Consider the following 16,262-nt stretch of genomic DNA (forward strand, 5'->3'; position numbering starts at 1 on the left):
TAACCCATAATGTGAGTGGACAAAACCCCCTTGCAATAATGTGATCCAGGTTTTCCAACTTCAGGGACTATTCAAGCGTAAAGGAACGTGTAGCCAAGAAATAATTCGTCGAGCGTCCCGCCAACAAAGTTGAGTTCAAAGAGGATCCCCCGCCCTCAACCAACCTACCTCCCCCCAAAGTTATCTTGGTCGACCTCGACAAAGGTTCGTTGACCGGTGGCGAGGAGATTATGTACGTCTCCCACTTCTTTGGTGCGCGCGTCCTAACTAACAATATGAACTCCCTTCTCCCTTCTCATGCTGGCGTTCCATCGACGCCTCCAACGATGATGATCAGAGTTGGGAGGAGCTGTAAGAATATTCTATCTTTCTGTGTTGCGTGCCTTCCCTCAAATGTGTTGAATGCACTTCTCATTTTGCGGCTATGTGTGAGCGACACCTGCCGTCCATTTTGAAACGCCAATGTATCTCGCCGCCGCCAGCAACTGTCTGTGCTCTGACTTGTGTGGAGAATAACTTTTATTATTTTTCTGCAGTTTCCGAGCGCCACCTCTCGTACGGTTGGCATCCACATAGTGTGAGCAGGATCCAGGTTTGGTTGAATAGTACCGTGAGGTTCTTCTTTTCAAACGCAATCCTTGCCTTATCACTCGCCTGTACTCAGCTCCTATAACCTTCCCTTGACGCCATCGCGGACCCCACACGTGCTAGTAAGGCTTCCCATACTCCCTTCCGGACCAAAACCGCTTTCAGCAGTTGCATGGCTCCTTCGTCGGCACGTTCACCAACGCGCTCGGCACCCGGCTTTTTTTCTGGTCGTTCGTCAACACACCACCGCCCGAGTACGTTGTCTCCATGACTTTCCGCTGTACCGCACCGCGAGTTTTTGATCGTAGCAGATTCAACGGGCGCTCACATCTGGCTTTCATTCGCTTAAAATGATACCTGGCTGTAGATTATAGTTATTTGTGCGGACCATCAAACATGCCGTTATCCCCAAGCGATTGCTAAATCTATGTCAGTTCTGGTGTTCCACGATGGAACACAGATTGTTAGGAGTGAAGAACGTACCGGGTACTGCCGCTGAAATCGGGTCTAGCCGGACTCCATCACCCCGCACCGTGTAGCTCTATCACTGGAGAGGCTACTTTAATCTACCATATAGATCTGGATGAGCGTGAACAAGGAGCATCCTCGCACCAATACGAGGACTCCCGAAGCCATGACGGGACGCGGACAGCGGCGTGCCATGGCTATCCAATCTGGACTGATTCCCCCAAATGTCCAAAATGACCGCAAAGTACCAGAGCCCGATGTGGTGCAGGATGCCGCCATTGACTCCGAAATGCGTTCAAGGGCAGTCACCAAGCAAGAACAAAAAGATCTCACACATCATCCCGACACTTTGTACGACGAAGAAATTGCAGCATTTTTCTTCACACATATGGGCAATCCAATCCCCAGGTAGTTTTGTTTTGTGAGCGTACAGCGTGGGCGTGTCATTAACGCTGACAGGCCAGTGTCGATGAGTTAAAGGCCTACAAGAAACCAACCCAAGTTCCGTCCAAAGAAACACTCCTGTTGCGCGCAGCTACTGCCAAAGCCGAACGCCAAGAGGCGTTAAATACATTGTTTGACTTACAAGTGATGCAATCGCAAAGACTCGATTCTGATCAAATTCTGTCGGAAGAATTCCTTGGCGCAAGACCACAAGATCTCGACGTGAGTCTATGCGGTGCATGCACATATCATCACTAATTGACACCCACCACTGGCACAGTGGTTCAAAAAGCAACATGATCATTTACAACACCGCCAAACTGATACATGGTCAGCCTTGAGGGAGCTGCAGCGGATCATTGAACTTCCAATATACCAAAAAATGGAAGATACCACCCGACAGGCGGAGCCTAGTCAACAACGACTCAGATCTGCCTTACCCACCACTCGAGAGGATTTTGATTCAATGGATGAGGGACCTCGTTACAAAGTAGCGAGGTGGCTAACCCTCAATCGTCCTATCAATGCACGCTCACCAGAGTGGACACCTGAAGCACAGGCCACCCTTTGGCAGCTTTATATAAATGACAAGGATTTCAGGACACACGTTGAAGTATTCGTGGAAAGCAAGAAAACGATAGATCCCAGACGCAGATAACTAGCGTGTTATTGCTTATGCGTGACCGTATTGATGAAATGGCATCATTATCCCGAGAGTTGTATCTTTATCCTGTATTTATCGTAACTGTTTTTGTCGCGGACGCTGTGTCCTGTGCAGCTGCCTTTCTTAGATCTCGAATGACTGCCTGCAAACGCTGTTGTAAAAATGTGCCCTGCCACCATGATCATCGTATGACACCTACAGCTAGTGCCTCGGGGTTGACACCACCTTCAATCATAGCAACACACGTCGCAAGCTGTTCTCGATCCAGTTGGGTGTTCAGCAATTGCGACATGTCGTAAAGGACTGAACAAAGGTGAGGTATCAATCAGGCAATATTTTAGGCCACTCCGACACTAACTATCCAGGGTTTGTTGAGCTGATGATGCTCTGGACGAGGACGTGCTCGGCTCTTGAGACGACATAAGGTCGGGAACGCAGTCAGACACGAATTCGCACGGTTCTTCGTGCCATTGGCATCCGCCAGAACCAAGGCGCGGGCTGAGGTCTTGGCCTTCTATCGTCCCAGAGGCCAGCAGCCCACCTTCAAGGCACTTCATGCTCGCTCATCGCATAGTGCTCAAAAGAGGACCGTCTATATGGCATCGTAGGCTGTTGTCAATCTTCCGTAGACCGACAATGCGGGAATGTGTTACGAATGTGAAACAACAAGACTCAGGCGAAGGCGGCGTGAACGCCTTTGTCGCATTCAACCAAGCGCGTGGGTGCATGCAATCTTTTCCGTTCCCTCACTTATAATTCTATTAGCGACTGGTGTTGAATCAGCCCCAGGCCGACTCGCCAACTGTGCTATAGCCGTGAAGGATAATATCTGCACCTCCGAGTTCCCGACGACCAGCTCTTCTCTCATCCTTCAAGGTGCCACCCTCATGACTGATCTCTCCATTCGTCATCTTACGCAGGGATTTCACAAGATTTCCAACCCTCTTACGATGCTACTGTCGTTCGCCTACTGAAGGAAGAAGGCGCAACTATCATCGGAAAAACCAATTGTGACGAGTTTGGGATGGGGTGAGCCCGACCCTCACTCTCGTGTGGTCGTAAATTTGAACCCCCCCCCCCCCCGTAAAGATCAATGAACACCTACACCTACCATGGTCCCGTCCTAAACCCGTTTCAGACCCCTTCCCCGATGATCCCCTGGCGTCATCGCGAGCAGAGGTCAGCGGGCGGAAGCTCCGGAGGAAGCGCGGCAGCTGTTGCTGCCTATATGTGCTATGCGTGCGTGACGGCCCATGTGTGCCATGCTCCGTAGCTCATTCAATGGGTGCAGGGCACTTTCAACCGATACTGGCGGGTCTACTCGTCTTCCAGCATCGTATTGTGGGATTGTTGGCTTCAAGCCATCTTATGGGCTTATCAGCCGGTACCAACTTGTTCCCGACACTGGTTGACAGAGGCTAATGCTGACTCGTAGATGGGGCGTGATTTCATTTGCTGACAGCCTGGACTGTGTGGGCATCATGGCTGCAGGTGTTTCTCAAGTGCATTCCCTATTTCGTAAGAGCTCCTTCTCTCCTTCCTACCTCCCTTACCAGATGAATGCAGGTGTTCTGGAAAAGTACGATATAAACGACCCTACAAGCATTCCTAATGAACTACGCGACGAAGCGAGATCAGCAATTCAAAGTAACCTTCCAAACGACTTGAAAAATATTGTCATTGGTATTCCTGAAGTACATGAGCCATTTTCCGGTTCTTTGATTCCACGTTGAATATTCTGGCAGGAGTATTTTCCGGCCGAGCTGAACCCAAGCATCTCGGATTTATTTCTATCGACCATCTCTAAGCTCCGAAACCTCGGCGCAATCATTGTCCCCATTTCACTCCCAAACACCAAATATGCATTGAGTGCATATTATGTTCTCGCAAGCTCAGAGGCTGGCAGTAACTTGGCCAGATATGATGGGATTCGATATGGTGAGTCAAACCCCTTCACCTTCTCGAAATTTAGCCCATCTGCCGTTTGAAGGCTTCAGATCAGGAACCAGGTCCCCTGTTACCACCAGTGCAAATGTGTACGCATCCACTCGTACCAAAGGCTTTGGCGAAGAAGTGCAACGGCGTATCTTATTGGGGACCTACGCACTGACTTCCGAGTACGTCGTATCAAAACGAGCAATTTAACCGATGATAACGATGTTCCAAGGGCGTTCGATAACTATTTTCTTCAAGCCCAACGTGTTCGGCTCCTCGTCCGATCGGACTTTGATCGTGTGTTCAGAATCCCTAACGTGCTTTCCTCTACTCCGAACAATCCTTCAGCCGCTCGCAGGGTAGACGTGATAATGCATCCTTCCGCGATACGCACAGCGCCGCTGGTCCAACGTCAGAAGGAGAATAGTGAACTGGATCCGTACGTGCAGGATGTGCTCACTGTGCCAGCTTCACTAGCCGGAGTGCCCGCTTTAAGTGTTCCGATGGGGATGTCGCGTGATGACGGTTGGCCGGTTGGGTTAAGCATTGTAGGTCAATGGGGAACGGACGAACTGGTTATGGCGATTGGTCAATTAACCGAAAGGGCCTTGGGAGGATTTCTCAAATAATCTAGTGGCAATAAAATCTAACACGTATTGTACACAGAAGAATGATCGCAGCTGGTAGTGTCAAGAAAGTGCAAGAATTGTTCAAGTAAAATGCTAGTTTTGTATTGAGCGTCCTAAACAACTCAGGCGATCAGGACCATTTCCCTAGTCCGGTCAGTCAACAATCACAGCGTAGGATAAAATGCTGAAGGACTCACCTAGTGCGATCCTTGGCATATTCATTCTTGTAAGTCTCCCAAATCCTGAACGGTGATATGAAAATGGTCATCTGTGCAAATCGAGTTGCGTCCATACCAGTAGAGTTCCTCTATGTATCGCTTTTGCACTTCCTCTACCTCTTGCTTTGATGGGTTAGGATTCTGCTTGACACTGACAGGACGTCCGACTACAAAAAATTGAATGACGAGATCATTGAGGTGCATAACCATGAACTAACCTACTGATACGATGGGATGCCGGAAAGGAAGTAAACCAACATTATCTAAACAACGTTCATCGAGATGTACTCTGAGGCAAAAATGGGGAACTATAAAATGAACCCACAAGTGAATAGCCCTCTTCCGTGAAAAAGAGGGAGTGTAAAGCCAAATAGCTTCTGGAACTTGGTTTGGATGCTATAAATCGTGGATCCTTTTTCGTTTTTTACTGAGAAGAGTCCTAATCAGACGTTGCGCGATAAAACCGGCAAGAGGCGTTTACGTTGTTCGAAAACCTGTATCCGAGGGTGTGTCAACAATATGAATGGATGATTGGGAAGGTTCAGGCGCTCACATCATTTTCACCAAACGCAAAGACAGGGACAAGATCGGCTCTAAGGGGACGTTCTTAGAAACTGCCTACAAGCGACGTTCAATTTCAGGACTCACCCATTCTGTATTGCTATCTTTATGAACCCAAGACGTTTACGAAGGGTGAGGTCTGTAGCGAGTGTAAGAACGGTGTGCTCTTGTCTAATGAGATAACGAACCCGCGGTTCCGGGATGCGCGCTCAGCGACTCGGCCGCCCCTCCGATGACAATCGTGATACTCTGTCCCGCCCCTGCTCAATGGGACATGTAAACACAAGTTGCTAGCGCCGACACCAGTACTAACCTCTCTTGAGGATGTTGGTGCATGACGCCTTACTGACAGAACAAACACCAAGATGTAACAGGATATCCCGGTATATCGGAATATGAAAATTGTTTGTCAGAGTGAGCAGATGCGGCTGAATACCCGGGAAGTTCTCCTCAAATCCAGTTGCTTTTAAGCGGATTCCATCAGCGCCCGGATAATGCATGAACGATATGGGCTTACCATTGGTCCCAAAGGTGCAGAAAGCGCCCCTTTAAACAGGACTATTAAAGAAAACTGGTGTCCACGACGACCATCTAAGCTTACATTCCAATTATACCTAAACGCTGAAACATCAGACGAAACTGATGCGCCCTGGTTTAACTCTCACCATGTGGATGATATCCAAACACATAAGGACGATCAGGAGGCAGTTCTTCAGTCTACCAATCATAGCGTTAGCTTTGCGGAGCGGATCTAAGCATGAATGGCATACCCGGATCAGCGTCTGAGGATAGTACGCAGCCCATAGTTTCCAAAAGGGTAAATTTCGGAACCATTTGGACGCCCTCCCACCCCTGCGCGGGCTTGTATCAAATCCAAATACCCATATAGTGTATATAATAGTCAGCGGCCATAGTGAAGGAAACGAGCTGGTAAATAGCAGACCAATTGACATCGTGTAAGCAACCGAGACGAGACGGAAGACTAACCAGAGGTACAAGAACACAGAGACAGATATAACCATTTGAAACCCCCAGAATGCAACTGCCATTGTCTGAAGTCGCCGCTGTAGCGGCACATGGAAGAAGTCAACAGCTCTGATGACGACAACAAGGTTACAGGATGTCTAAAGTCAGCGTGAAGGTGCTCACTGTATGGTGGACTTCCCCCTCGCGTCCGATACTCCATCGGGCGGCATGGATGCTGCTGTCGTTGCGGATGGCAGAGTACTCGTGGCTGTCGGTCGGGAAGACGGATGCACGCGCGCCCGAACAGTTCCCACGCTTCACTCGATCGAAAATCCTCATTCAACGATTCAACGCAAGCTCACGAACATCGATGATAAAACATAATTTTAGTAATAAAATCATCGAGATATTGCAGTACTAGTGTTTTTATCACACAATGCTACATAAGAATGGCGGTTTGCGAGTCCCGCGACCTGGATGATGCGGTGCATTGAGCGCAGACTGGGAGCTCAACACATGAGCCGCCGACGCCGTTTTGTGAATCGCTGGGGCCGTGGCCAAATTTTTCTCCTTCTCGAAATAAATAACGGTGTGTACTCGAAATATTGCTGCTCTAGGGGCAATCGAAAATTGACGTAGGGCTGAAACTTCCGTCAGGAATTCGAGGCACGGGAAGAATGCGAGAAGAACGCACCATATCGTCCTGTATTAGCGCTAAGAATGTGGGGGTCGCATTCGACTTTTCGAAACGATCCAGTATCTTCAATCTTATTGCTGTTTTGCGCTCAAGCTATAACTGTGGCTCAGTGAATGTTATCAATGGGGAGAAAAAGTGAAGAACCGCACCTGGCGCAAACGAAGCTTTATCATAGCTGGCTCCATAGTAGCGAAATTAGCTTTGAACTCCCTTTGCAGTCGCTGTGAATCAGCTGACATGGCTTGAAGTTGAGCAGATCTTTGCATCCTGGCTTAAGAGTCACATCAGAATCGACCGGTTTCCCGGCATTTCGAAGGCTTTACCACAAATCTGCGTTGGCGAATGGAGATGATGGACTGGTTCATTTTCGGGGCCGGAGTGGCGGGAATTAGATGTGGTGGGCTCAGCTGCACTCATAAGGAAAAGCACCGGTTTTCAATGATGCTTCCCGTCCATACCGTGCGGCATCTTATAGTATCATCTGGCAATTAAAAGTTCAAGCGCATGAACCTGGAGCTGCAGCAGGCACGGACGTCACGTGTAAGGACATGCCGATTCAGAAGCCTCGTGGTTGGACGACAGTACTAGTACTACGAGTGAAACTACCACGCCGAAAAGGCGGCTGGCGCTAGACTTGGCCCTTCTTTTTCTTGTACATCCATCCGCTTCATGATACACCTGAGTTGCGGAGGTTTTGTATTCGGGCCGACTGCCGCAAGAGCTTTGCCCCTTCATGGCTTGCTGAGACAACAACAGCCTAGTGTACAGAACTCTTCTCCGTAGGTTACCATTCACAGTGGTGACCAGGCTCGCCAGCTTCGATATATCAGGGCTAATTTCTCCTGATCCTCGAGTTCTACCTTGACCTTCCTATCTCAGCAACTGGGCATGAAGCTGTGCCTCTTGGAATGAGTAGCCAGGTCCCTGGCTGCATTATAACCTACTGCGGTTGTGTGCTTTAATTAGCGTGGGATGAGGCATTCTTCAGTATAAACTTCCAGAGAGCCTACAACTACAACTCTGCCAAGAGGAGCGAATATTGCTGCCTGTCCCACTGAAAAAGGCCACATGGACATGTCAGTCATAGCTGAAAGTTTTCTTGACGCATGAAGAGCGGACCCGAGCCTCATCTTGTTCTCTGATGTGTTCGCCAGGCTCAGTCAGACTCAGTGGCGGCCCCCCCGTTGCCAAGCACTGTGACAGTCTCAGGTTCATAGAGACACTGAATTACAATCACACATTACCCTAGAGCTTCTTTTCCAGACGCTACTATCTCTTCTGGAATCTAGCCAGCCACCCCCGTTGCACATGAACCTGATGCTAACGTATTCGAGTTCGGTCCGTGTGGGAGACCCAATTAACATGTGCTATTAGCTTAGGGGCATGTCATTGGCCGCGTCGGTAGCAGCAGCTTCCTTGGGAAATGGAACCGCTTGTTGCGGCGCTTTCTGGCAAGACACGAGACTATCCCAATCTCGGACCCCAAAGCAAGCCAAAGTCTCTCAGTGGCTAACGGAACTCCCCGATCTCTGCACTGAATTTCGGTCCGTGACGGGCTGAGAACGCCGTATATTGGACAGTGATTGGTTGAAACATAATGGGAACGGTTTTGCTACACTAAATCATTGTAGGAATACCAAAATACTGGCTTCCGTCAATAAGTAATAAATTCTAACCTGGTTGTCCATCTGGAATGGTGTGAATGATAACGGCGATCTCTCTACTGACTTGTCTCCTCCACACCCGTTTCCGAATATGGCTTCGTGCATACTAGCCAGGAACACGTTCTTCCGGTATGAACGGTGACTTTCCCACCCCGTCAACATATAGTGCCCAATCGAGCCTTGAACTCGTCTATCCCTGGTACCAAGTATCTACTTTCGGAACGAGCCTATATCCCAATCTCCCTTGAGGTCATTAGCCTCTAGTCCTTCGATTGACTTTTCATACGATAACATGGTTCTGCAGTGACAGAGCGACAAGGTACCAAGCGTGGGATTGTATGCGGCGAAAGTTGAATGGCCAATGCGATGTTCGCGGATCTGTACAATTGAATGCGTGTGTGTGCTACAGAAGTGAAAAAAAGACTGGTGAAAATCAAGATCGATGATGACCCGCAACCCAATTTTAACGAGGGCAGCCGTAGATAAGCTCTGCTGAAAAGTCCCTCGTACTAGGGGTTTTACAATACATGACCCTTTGCAACTAAAATAAGTGCAGACCATATTTGGAGAGCAACCCGTATCGATCGTAAAGCCCGCGGCCTTAACCCCATGCGGGTGTTCACCCCTTATCTGTACATACCATGATCAATGTCCATATACATACAACATTTTGAGGGGACTGGCACCCTCAACGGTACAGGGATCTTAGGCCACGGTACGATCACGAAATATGCCGAAATATGCCGAAATGATAAGAAATATTTCGCTTACCCCACAATGAACCGCTTGCACTGCCAGCCTCATAACTTGGTTGCACCGCCTTACCAATATTACGGTTGACTATCACGAGGCGTGCCAGATGGGGACCCTCAATATTAGCGGCGGCCGTGGCTCTGACGTGGGGCGTGTCTCAGTCTGTTGAAGTTACCGTAACGTGGGCGAGACCGGGGGTATTTGGATAACCTTCGGGTTCATCGGATTTCGGAGCTCGCGAAGCGCGTCCGCCGATTATGAGATACGATCTATGTAGGGTTCAGCGCAGACCTAGGCAGGTTACCAGCCTCTGTTACTGTAGTATAGCACAGACCGTTCTTGGGGCAAGTGGGGCCTCCAAATTATCAACTTTCTGGGAGATGATCAGCAAAACGGAGTGACACTCCGTTATCATGATCAGAGTCAAAGCTTGATTTGCCAGTATGTAATTGTGTTGTCTCTTCGCTCCCGAGTAAGATCGTGCGTATATGAGTGTACATGTCGCGTTATTCTCGGAGAAAATTCCTGCGAGCGCAAAATTGTTGCAATGGTATGAATGGGATCCTCAAACAATGCGTATCCGAGCGGAAATTGAAGGTCAATCCTTGTCCCTGAGTTGAATCTGGGCCTTGCCTGGATACACGACATGTAGGTTAGAAGTTAGAGTCCTCGAGTTTCATAGCAGCATAGGTAGCGAACTGTTGATCGTGTTCTGGTGGCCAAGGCTACCGTCACCACAGAGGAAGCACAGGGTGGGTCGAAGGCCAAGATTCCCTACCTCCCTAGATGCTTTGTTGTAACACCGTCAAGCGATGGTTCGATTCCCGCAAGCGAGACCGCCTGAATTACGGCAGGCCGCAGCATTAAGGGATGATCACAGGCACCATCCATGCAAGGACAGAGCGTTTTCCTGCCCTGTTCACAATCCAAGGACAAAGGCGAGATAAGCATTGACGTTGATGTCCTTGAAGGAACATTCAGTCAGTGACCGGAATTTCATGTCCACATTCGGACCTCGGCGAAGCGGGAAGGAAGTCCGATATATATGATGCCGTTGAACTACAACGGTTTTTACCCGACCTGCACTGGAAGCACCCGTGCAGATTTCACTGCAGGTGGGAGCTCCGTGGACCCAAAGTGACAATGGAATCATTCATAGAGAGATACAACTTTGAAAGCGAATCTTATTTCCCTAGGAAGTGTTAGGCACTACGGCGAAGAATCGCTGATGGAAGAATGTAGCTATCGCGCTGATGCGATCTTGATCATGAACCGGAAGCACCCTCAGGCTCCACGATGCAATATAATCCGAACCTCAGCAACGCGAATTAGCCCCATGCAGCGCCCTGGTCATTAATGCCGTGGACCGGCCTTCTCTTCCCTCGGATGGAGAAGATGGCGGGAAGGTTTGCCAGGGAAATCATTATCCGAGCGATTGGAGCACTGCAACCACCATGCTCATTGCCTAGACCAACACCACGCAGGAGTTTTCCCATACATAAAAGAGTTGTGAATGAGGAGATTTGCAATTACCATGAGCATCACGTCAGGCCGGGGAAGAATGTAAACTCTACTCGCGGTCCAAGAGCGAAAGCGGCTTGTGTCAGGAAGAGTGCCTCGTGCAGATGTGGTAGATCATAAGTTGATCGACCAAAACGTGCCTGTGTCAAAAGGAAAAACAGTCACGGCTTGCTTGCTTCCCCTGCGCAGCTGGCTCTTTGTTGATGCTGTGGGTCGTGAAGTGGACCCATTATCGGTCATACCGTTACGGGTTAACAAAGGCGATGGACTGGCGGGAGTTGCCCAAAGGGGAAGGGTGCCGACGAGGATGGTACGATTTTTATACATACGCGGTCAAGGAACACTTCACATCATTGAAAATTCGTTGTTGCCTACAAATAGTTGAATGCGGAACTGCCACTTTCCAATAACAGAAAGGCTTTCCAAGCGAGACGAATACAAGCACCCTTTTACGTGGGAGGGCTTGACCAGCAGGGAATATGATATATAGCTGGGCGAGAGCCGGCCTACAGCTTCAAGAATGAGGGCCCCACACTCGGAAGCTATACGCGTGCCGATTCACACAAAGTATATTGTATCTTGAATAGCTGACCCCTATCGCTACCTTTGGTAGGGAGTGGATTGGCGAATCCTATCCCTCTTGAGGTAGGACATGTGCGAGCCCCAACCAATACGCCGTTTTGGAGGATTGATGGGGAAACTGCGCCTCTGGCGGATCAGCTGCTTTGTAACCGAGAACAGAGAACGTTGTCCAGTCAGCGAGGAGCTTTTCACCACCGAGCTAAGGTATGACTCCTGTTTAGGCACAGCTGTCAGCCAGAAACCGAAAAAGCTCAGGGGTACCGCACACGGCCGGCACATAATTGCGCATTGCAAACTTTGACGCAAGATACATAATCTATAATCTATAGATATGTAGAAACCCTGCGTCTAGTGTTGCACCAGGGAAAAAAAGGGGGTTTGGCCATACACCTGTACGCACGCGTACGACGACCGTAACTATTTGCACATTCAGCGTCAGGGAGAGTAAAAGGGATGCAGAGAAATTCCAATCTGCAGATCATGGGTGAACAGGGTACCGGGATGAGTCGACAGGAAGTCAGCAGCGTAGCCACATACTATCCTCCGGTAGAGGAGGGTGTTAGTATGTACAGTATGTGTTGTGCCAGCCGGTGTATCGCAGACCATTTGAATGCGGTCATGCACGAGGGACTATGGTATTGGGGCTCGGATCATACCGATACTTTGCGGAGCGTGCGGTGACAACGTCTCCTGTGAAATGAATGTTGGAGCCTACTGATATCCGCTGGAGAAGCTTAGCGAAGCGGACGAGTGGGATATACTCGTGCAACATGCCTATCACATTGACGGGCAAGAAACAAAACGCGATACACGTATGATGTGATGCGTCAATATCCAATTCCTTGTGGCGCCGGTCTTCTTGTAGGATTGTTTTTAACCCCCCAAGCGAACGAAGTTGACGATCAATAGTCAGTTTCCGTGAGCGGTTACCTTAGTGTCGCGATATTCACTATATATGCGGGCCCCGACGTTTGACTCTAGACATGATCATTTGATGATGCGACGTTCCACCGAACATTGAACTAGTTCGGAGGATTCGAAGCAGGCTTTCTCGGTGGTAGCGCTGCCGACGTGTGGATTCGCTATATATCAAGGCGGGCTCGACAGTATGAACTGCTACCAGTATATGCCGCAGTATTGCAGAACCACGATACCCCGGGTAATATTGGGTTCGTGCATATTGATGGTTCCCAAAGCATCATTGACATGTACTCGGGCCCCGAGTGTCCGCTCGTGAGCGGAACAGGATATTGTTGGCACCGGTATAATTACTAGTCGTGTGCGTGCGGACGGAAGCACAGGATTTCGCAATAGTCAGCGTGAGATGGATGTAATGGGATTAATTTTTTTTTGATTGCGATTCCCGCCTGGCGCAAGGCCATGTGCATCGTATATAGCGCTGTGGCGAAGCGGAAAAAAAAAAGCAGTGAGGAAATGCACCGACTAAGTTCACAGACTTCCGGATCCATGGATACGGACGGCACTTTCAGGAGGAATGGGCCCGTCGTCCCTAACGCTGATTGACACATATACATATACTATACATATTTGATGCAAGTCTCACAATATGTAGTTGCACGTATTGTGGTGGGCCGGCCGTTACGCCCAGTCCTGGTCGGTTAAGCTCGTTTTTCACAGCTTGAATGATCCGCTCTCGTACAACATTCACAGCTCTAGCAATGCGCCGGTAGTCACATCTCAACAGGCAAAGGGACCGCCCGCTCTAGTGCGACACCGGTCTATATCAAACATTGTTGCAATACTAGTTTTATTGGTCAACAGGGTCTGCGACAACAGCGCTGAACAAACCTGTGTGATGGACCCAGAAGTTACACTCAACCCTGACCACATCTGCAGTACTGTCGTGGCAACATCGATCGACCAATTTCGGATCCAAATGAAGGGTGTTGTACCCTGGGCTCGTTGCAACTGACGACGTTGTCAAACATGGCCACGTTTTGCGATTCACTGTATTATTCCCTCGCCGACCCTGGCCACCTCCTATCACCCATATTCGCTCATCAACTGGTCATGATTGTGATCGAACTATTCGAACAATCAGAGCTGGCCTGGACAAGTACTCACTGGCACAACGTTCTCACGTCAAAGGAGTCGGAGACAATGTTCAAATAAATTTTCCCTCACGGTTCATACAGCTGAGATTTGTATGCATGAACAAAAGAGAAATCCCATATTGAAGTGTATTCGCAGTGGCAATATAATAACGTACGTAGGGAGAGGGTACGTACGGGACGTTGAGAAGGAACAGTTATAGGGTTGGGAAGGAATGGGTCCGCCCCTGCGGAGCATGCTTGCACACAAGAATCAGCTTGAGCATAGCGGGCGAAGTTAAACTCAAATATGGGACACGTTAGACGAAGGCCAGGATTGATTGGCATGACGGAAGCAATGAGAACCGTCAGAAGGAGATATGTATGAAGGATTTGTCTGTGAGAAAGAATCAAAAAAAGACATATCATATGGCGCTAAGTGAAGTCGAAATGTGGAGGTAATGATCGTAAGCAAATGTCGTAAGATATTGAACCAAAGAACAAAAGGCGAATAAAGACAAGATGAAAAAGGAAAACCCGTCTAGGGTGCAATGGGCGAATGAGAAAGAGCGATACGAGATGAGGAGCGTGCGAGGGAAAACAAATGGTTACAAGGAACGGAAGACGTTCCGACCGAAGTACGGGCCAGGCGTAGGTTCACAAAGCGTGGCGTCAGTGAGAGAGAGAACGAGCAAGCACGCAAAAAGATAAGGGTGGAACAAAGTTGGACCGCAGATGGATTAAAGACTACGCAATATTAATACGAAGATGGGTTTGGTGATATACAATTGACAGGAATCCAGGAATAGATAGGGGCCGAGGAGCTAAGCAAGATGTGGTTGCCGGTCTCGTATGTTGCGACTCAGTATAGTGAAGTTCTGATAGGCAAGAACCCATCCGTTCACCGGAGGTCAATAAAGTTTCTCCGACGCTGCTGCCTCCAACCACGCAGGAGTTTTGTAGGGCGGTAGAATTGCTCCTTTACGACGGTGTTACCGATGTTTGTCGACGCCGTCATCTTTGAAGCCCGCGGTTCCTTGCGGCGAAAAAACATTTCGAGCCCGCTGCTTGAGTCCTCATCCTCTGTGAATGATACAAAAGACGCATCATTGTGCAGACTAGACCGCCGCTCACTAGATGGCCGTGGCGCGAACGATGGCAATTGGGGGTTTGAATGGGAGCGAGAATGGACTGAAGGAAGTGGGGGTACTGGCGGTATAGGCGACTTGTGACCCTCGAGTTGTGCAAGCGCATCAGACCGTCTGGCCTTGCGATATCGAGTTGATACAGTACTGGAACGACTGATGGACGAGATAGACAGAGAGTCGCCTCGGGGTGAAGGTGGCAGCGGGATGAGAGACACATGGGGTAATTCAAGGTCGGATTCATCTGACACTGAGACAGGGACAATGGAATGAAGGGGATTTGAGAAGGTTGTTGAAGGATGTGGGAGTGGCACGGCTATTCGAAGCGATGGTGAATATACAGTAATGGTAGACGTTGATGATGCGGATTTGGTCGAAACTTGGGAAATACTGTTCGCACTGCTCTTGGTCCGTTTAGATGAAGAAGACGATGAGGAGGATGCATCAGAAAGGTGCTGGACGTCACACTCTTCTCCGTCTGCGTGGTCAGAATCAGACGATTTCGAACAGTATGGGATGGAGGGGTGGAATCGCGACACGGCAATCCGTGGAAGCCAGGATGCACCCGATGCACGTCTGGAGGGTGTCGGCGTTGGCGGAGGAATAGAGCATGGGGCGGGTTTTGCTTCGGGAAGTGAACGTCTTCTGCTCAAAGTTCCGCCGAACACGGATGATGTTGAGGACCGTGACTTTCGTGACGTTTGTGGGAGAGTCACAGCGCTTTCGAAAGATCGCCTAGATTAAGATATAAGCATCTCGATTGCACGGAGAGAGAAGAGTTTGGCGATGAGAGGTGGAGCATTACCTTGAGACTGACGCGGGGTATGAGGTGAACTCGCGCTTAGGGTCTTTGCTTGACTTGGGTGCGTTGAGGCCGCAGGAAATTAGGGAATCTATCGAAGACGATGCTTCGTAGATTGAGCCTAGGGACGGCTCATCAAAGGACAGGAAGCTCTGAAGGACACTGCGAGAGGGCTTGGCGGGATGGTCGAAGTCAGGAGCGGTAGAAAAGACGGAGATGGTGATTCTTTCGGATGGGGAAGTTCCAGCTCTGTATTTGCGATCCCAGAGCTGGTGAAGGCCATCATTGAAGAGCGTAGAGTAGCTCATATTGGAAGGGCGGAAGGGATGGAGGACCTAGTGTGGTTTGGCTGAGCGGGTTGGATATTTAGCTGCATCCACTCCCACTATATAATTCCGTTTCGGTGGGATAAGGAGTTTGCCGTTATATGTAGATTACTTGGTAAGGAAAATTTAAATTAGAACTGAGACGGGCCCCTTATTTAATCAACTGAATTTTTATTCAGTCGGGATTTTCAGGTTTTTTTTTTGAATTACATAAATCCGCGTTATCACCTTGCTGTACATACTCCAAT

At 49.2% G+C, this 16,262-nt stretch overlaps 6 protein-coding genes across 6 annotated transcripts; 2 read left to right on the forward strand and 4 right to left on the reverse strand.

Moving 5' to 3' along the window:
- Window positions 1-1,092: 1,092 nt before the first annotated feature.
- EI90DRAFT_3075863 (uncharacterized protein) lies at window positions 1,093-2,306 on the forward strand. Its single transcript, XM_039061610.1, has 3 exons — window positions 1,093-1,464; window positions 1,521-1,722; window positions 1,781-2,306. The coding sequence occupies exons 1-3, from the start codon at window positions 1,172-1,174 to the stop codon at window positions 2,156-2,158; spliced, it is 873 nt and encodes a 290-aa protein (XP_038911477.1). The 5' UTR covers window positions 1,093-1,171; the 3' UTR covers window positions 2,159-2,306.
- On the reverse strand, window positions 2,248-2,586 carry EI90DRAFT_3000765 (mitotic-spindle organizing gamma-tubulin ring associated-domain-containing protein; the record flags this gene model as incomplete). Its single annotated transcript, XM_039056318.1, has 2 exons — window positions 2,248-2,467; window positions 2,523-2,586. 2 exons carry the CDS (start codon window positions 2,584-2,586, stop codon window positions 2,346-2,348), a joined length of 186 nt encoding a protein of 61 aa, XP_038911478.1. The 3' UTR covers window positions 2,248-2,345.
- EI90DRAFT_3075865 (amidase signature domain-containing protein) lies at window positions 2,510-4,966 on the forward strand. The gene is made up of 11 exons (XM_039061611.1): window positions 2,510-2,882; window positions 2,930-3,040; window positions 3,097-3,193; window positions 3,254-3,403; window positions 3,456-3,548; window positions 3,600-3,682; window positions 3,731-3,858; window positions 3,910-4,102; window positions 4,155-4,281; window positions 4,332-4,876; window positions 4,930-4,966. Exons 1-10 carry the CDS (start codon window positions 2,720-2,722, stop codon window positions 4,726-4,728), a joined length of 1,542 nt encoding a protein of 513 aa, XP_038911479.1. The 5' UTR covers window positions 2,510-2,719; the 3' UTR covers window positions 4,729-4,876; window positions 4,930-4,966.
- Window positions 4,545-6,778, reverse strand: EI90DRAFT_3157466 (diacylglycerol acyltransferase). The gene is made up of 16 exons (XM_039066117.1): window positions 6,657-6,778; window positions 6,495-6,602; window positions 6,278-6,434; window positions 6,173-6,224; window positions 6,109-6,121; window positions 6,025-6,053; window positions 5,821-5,970; window positions 5,696-5,767; window positions 5,595-5,646; window positions 5,500-5,539; window positions 5,428-5,440; window positions 5,272-5,373; window positions 5,165-5,209; window positions 5,023-5,113; window positions 4,926-4,970; window positions 4,545-4,872 (listed from the first exon to the last, which is right to left on the reverse strand). Exons 1-16 carry the CDS (start codon window positions 6,701-6,703, stop codon window positions 4,851-4,853), a joined length of 1,038 nt encoding a protein of 345 aa, XP_038911480.1. The 5' UTR covers window positions 6,704-6,778; the 3' UTR covers window positions 4,545-4,850.
- A 1,986-nt stretch (window positions 6,779-8,764) lies between these two features.
- Window positions 8,765-9,841, reverse strand: EI90DRAFT_3075875 (uncharacterized protein). Its single transcript, XM_039061612.1, is given in 3 exon segments — window positions 8,765-9,030; window positions 9,058-9,574; window positions 9,585-9,841. 2 exon segments carry the CDS (start codon window positions 9,393-9,395, stop codon window positions 8,793-8,795), a joined length of 576 nt encoding a protein of 191 aa, XP_038911481.1. The 5' UTR covers window positions 9,396-9,574; window positions 9,585-9,841; the 3' UTR covers window positions 8,765-8,792.
- A 4,801-nt stretch (window positions 9,842-14,642) lies between these two features.
- Window positions 14,643-15,996, reverse strand: EI90DRAFT_3130027 (uncharacterized protein; the record flags this gene model as incomplete). The annotated part of the gene is made up of 2 exons (XM_039064267.1): window positions 14,643-15,621; window positions 15,692-15,996. The coding sequence occupies 2 exons, from the start codon at window positions 15,994-15,996 to the stop codon at window positions 14,643-14,645; spliced, it is 1,284 nt and encodes a 427-aa protein (XP_038911482.1).
- Between the last annotated feature and the right edge of the window lie 266 nt (window positions 15,997-16,262).

Source organism: Cantharellus anzutake, assembly GCF_015039405.1.
Source record: "Cantharellus anzutake strain C23 chromosome Unknown EI90scaffold_62, whole genome shotgun sequence".
Classification (NCBI taxonomy): Eukaryota; Fungi; Basidiomycota; class Agaricomycetes; order Cantharellales; family Hydnaceae; genus Cantharellus; species Cantharellus anzutake.

Coding starts and splice junctions, on each gene's coding strand:
- EI90DRAFT_3157466 (XM_039066117.1), bottom strand. CDS start 6,703: ATGCCGCCCGATGGAGTATCGGACGCGAGGGGGAAGTCCACCATACA. Junction 5,768..5,820: donor CACCAACATCCTCAAGAGAG/GTTAGTACTGGT, acceptor CCCATTGAGCAG/GGGCGGGACAGAGTATCACG. Junction 5,210..5,271: donor CGGAAGAGGGCTATTCACTT/GTGGGTTCATTT, acceptor AACGTTGTTTAG/ATAATGTTGGTTTACTTCCT.
- EI90DRAFT_3075863 (XM_039061610.1), top strand. CDS start 1,172: ATGAGCGTGAACAAGGAGCATCCTCGCACCAATACGAGGACTCCCGAA. Junction 1,465..1,520: donor ATGGGCAATCCAATCCCCAG/GTAGTTTTGTTT, acceptor CTGACAGGCCAG/TGTCGATGAGTTAAAGGCCT. Junction 1,723..1,780: donor CAAGACCACAAGATCTCGAC/GTGAGTCTATGC, acceptor CCACTGGCACAG/TGGTTCAAAAAGCAACATGA.
- EI90DRAFT_3075865 (XM_039061611.1), top strand. CDS start 2,720: ATGCTCGCTCATCGCATAGTGCTCAAAAGAGGACCGTCTATATGGCAT. Junction 3,683..3,730: donor TCAAGTGCATTCCCTATTTC/GTAAGAGCTCCT, acceptor AGATGAATGCAG/GTGTTCTGGAAAAGTACGAT. Junction 3,859..3,909: donor TTGTCATTGGTATTCCTGAA/GTACATGAGCCA, acceptor ATATTCTGGCAG/GAGTATTTTCCGGCCGAGCT.
- EI90DRAFT_3075875 (XM_039061612.1), bottom strand. CDS start 9,395: ATGGTCTGCACTTATTTTAGTTGCAAAGGGTCATGTATTGTAAAACCC. Junction 9,031..9,057: donor GGAGATTGGGATATAGGCTC/GTTCCGAAAGTA, acceptor ACTTGGTACCAG/GGATAGACGAGTTCAAGGCT.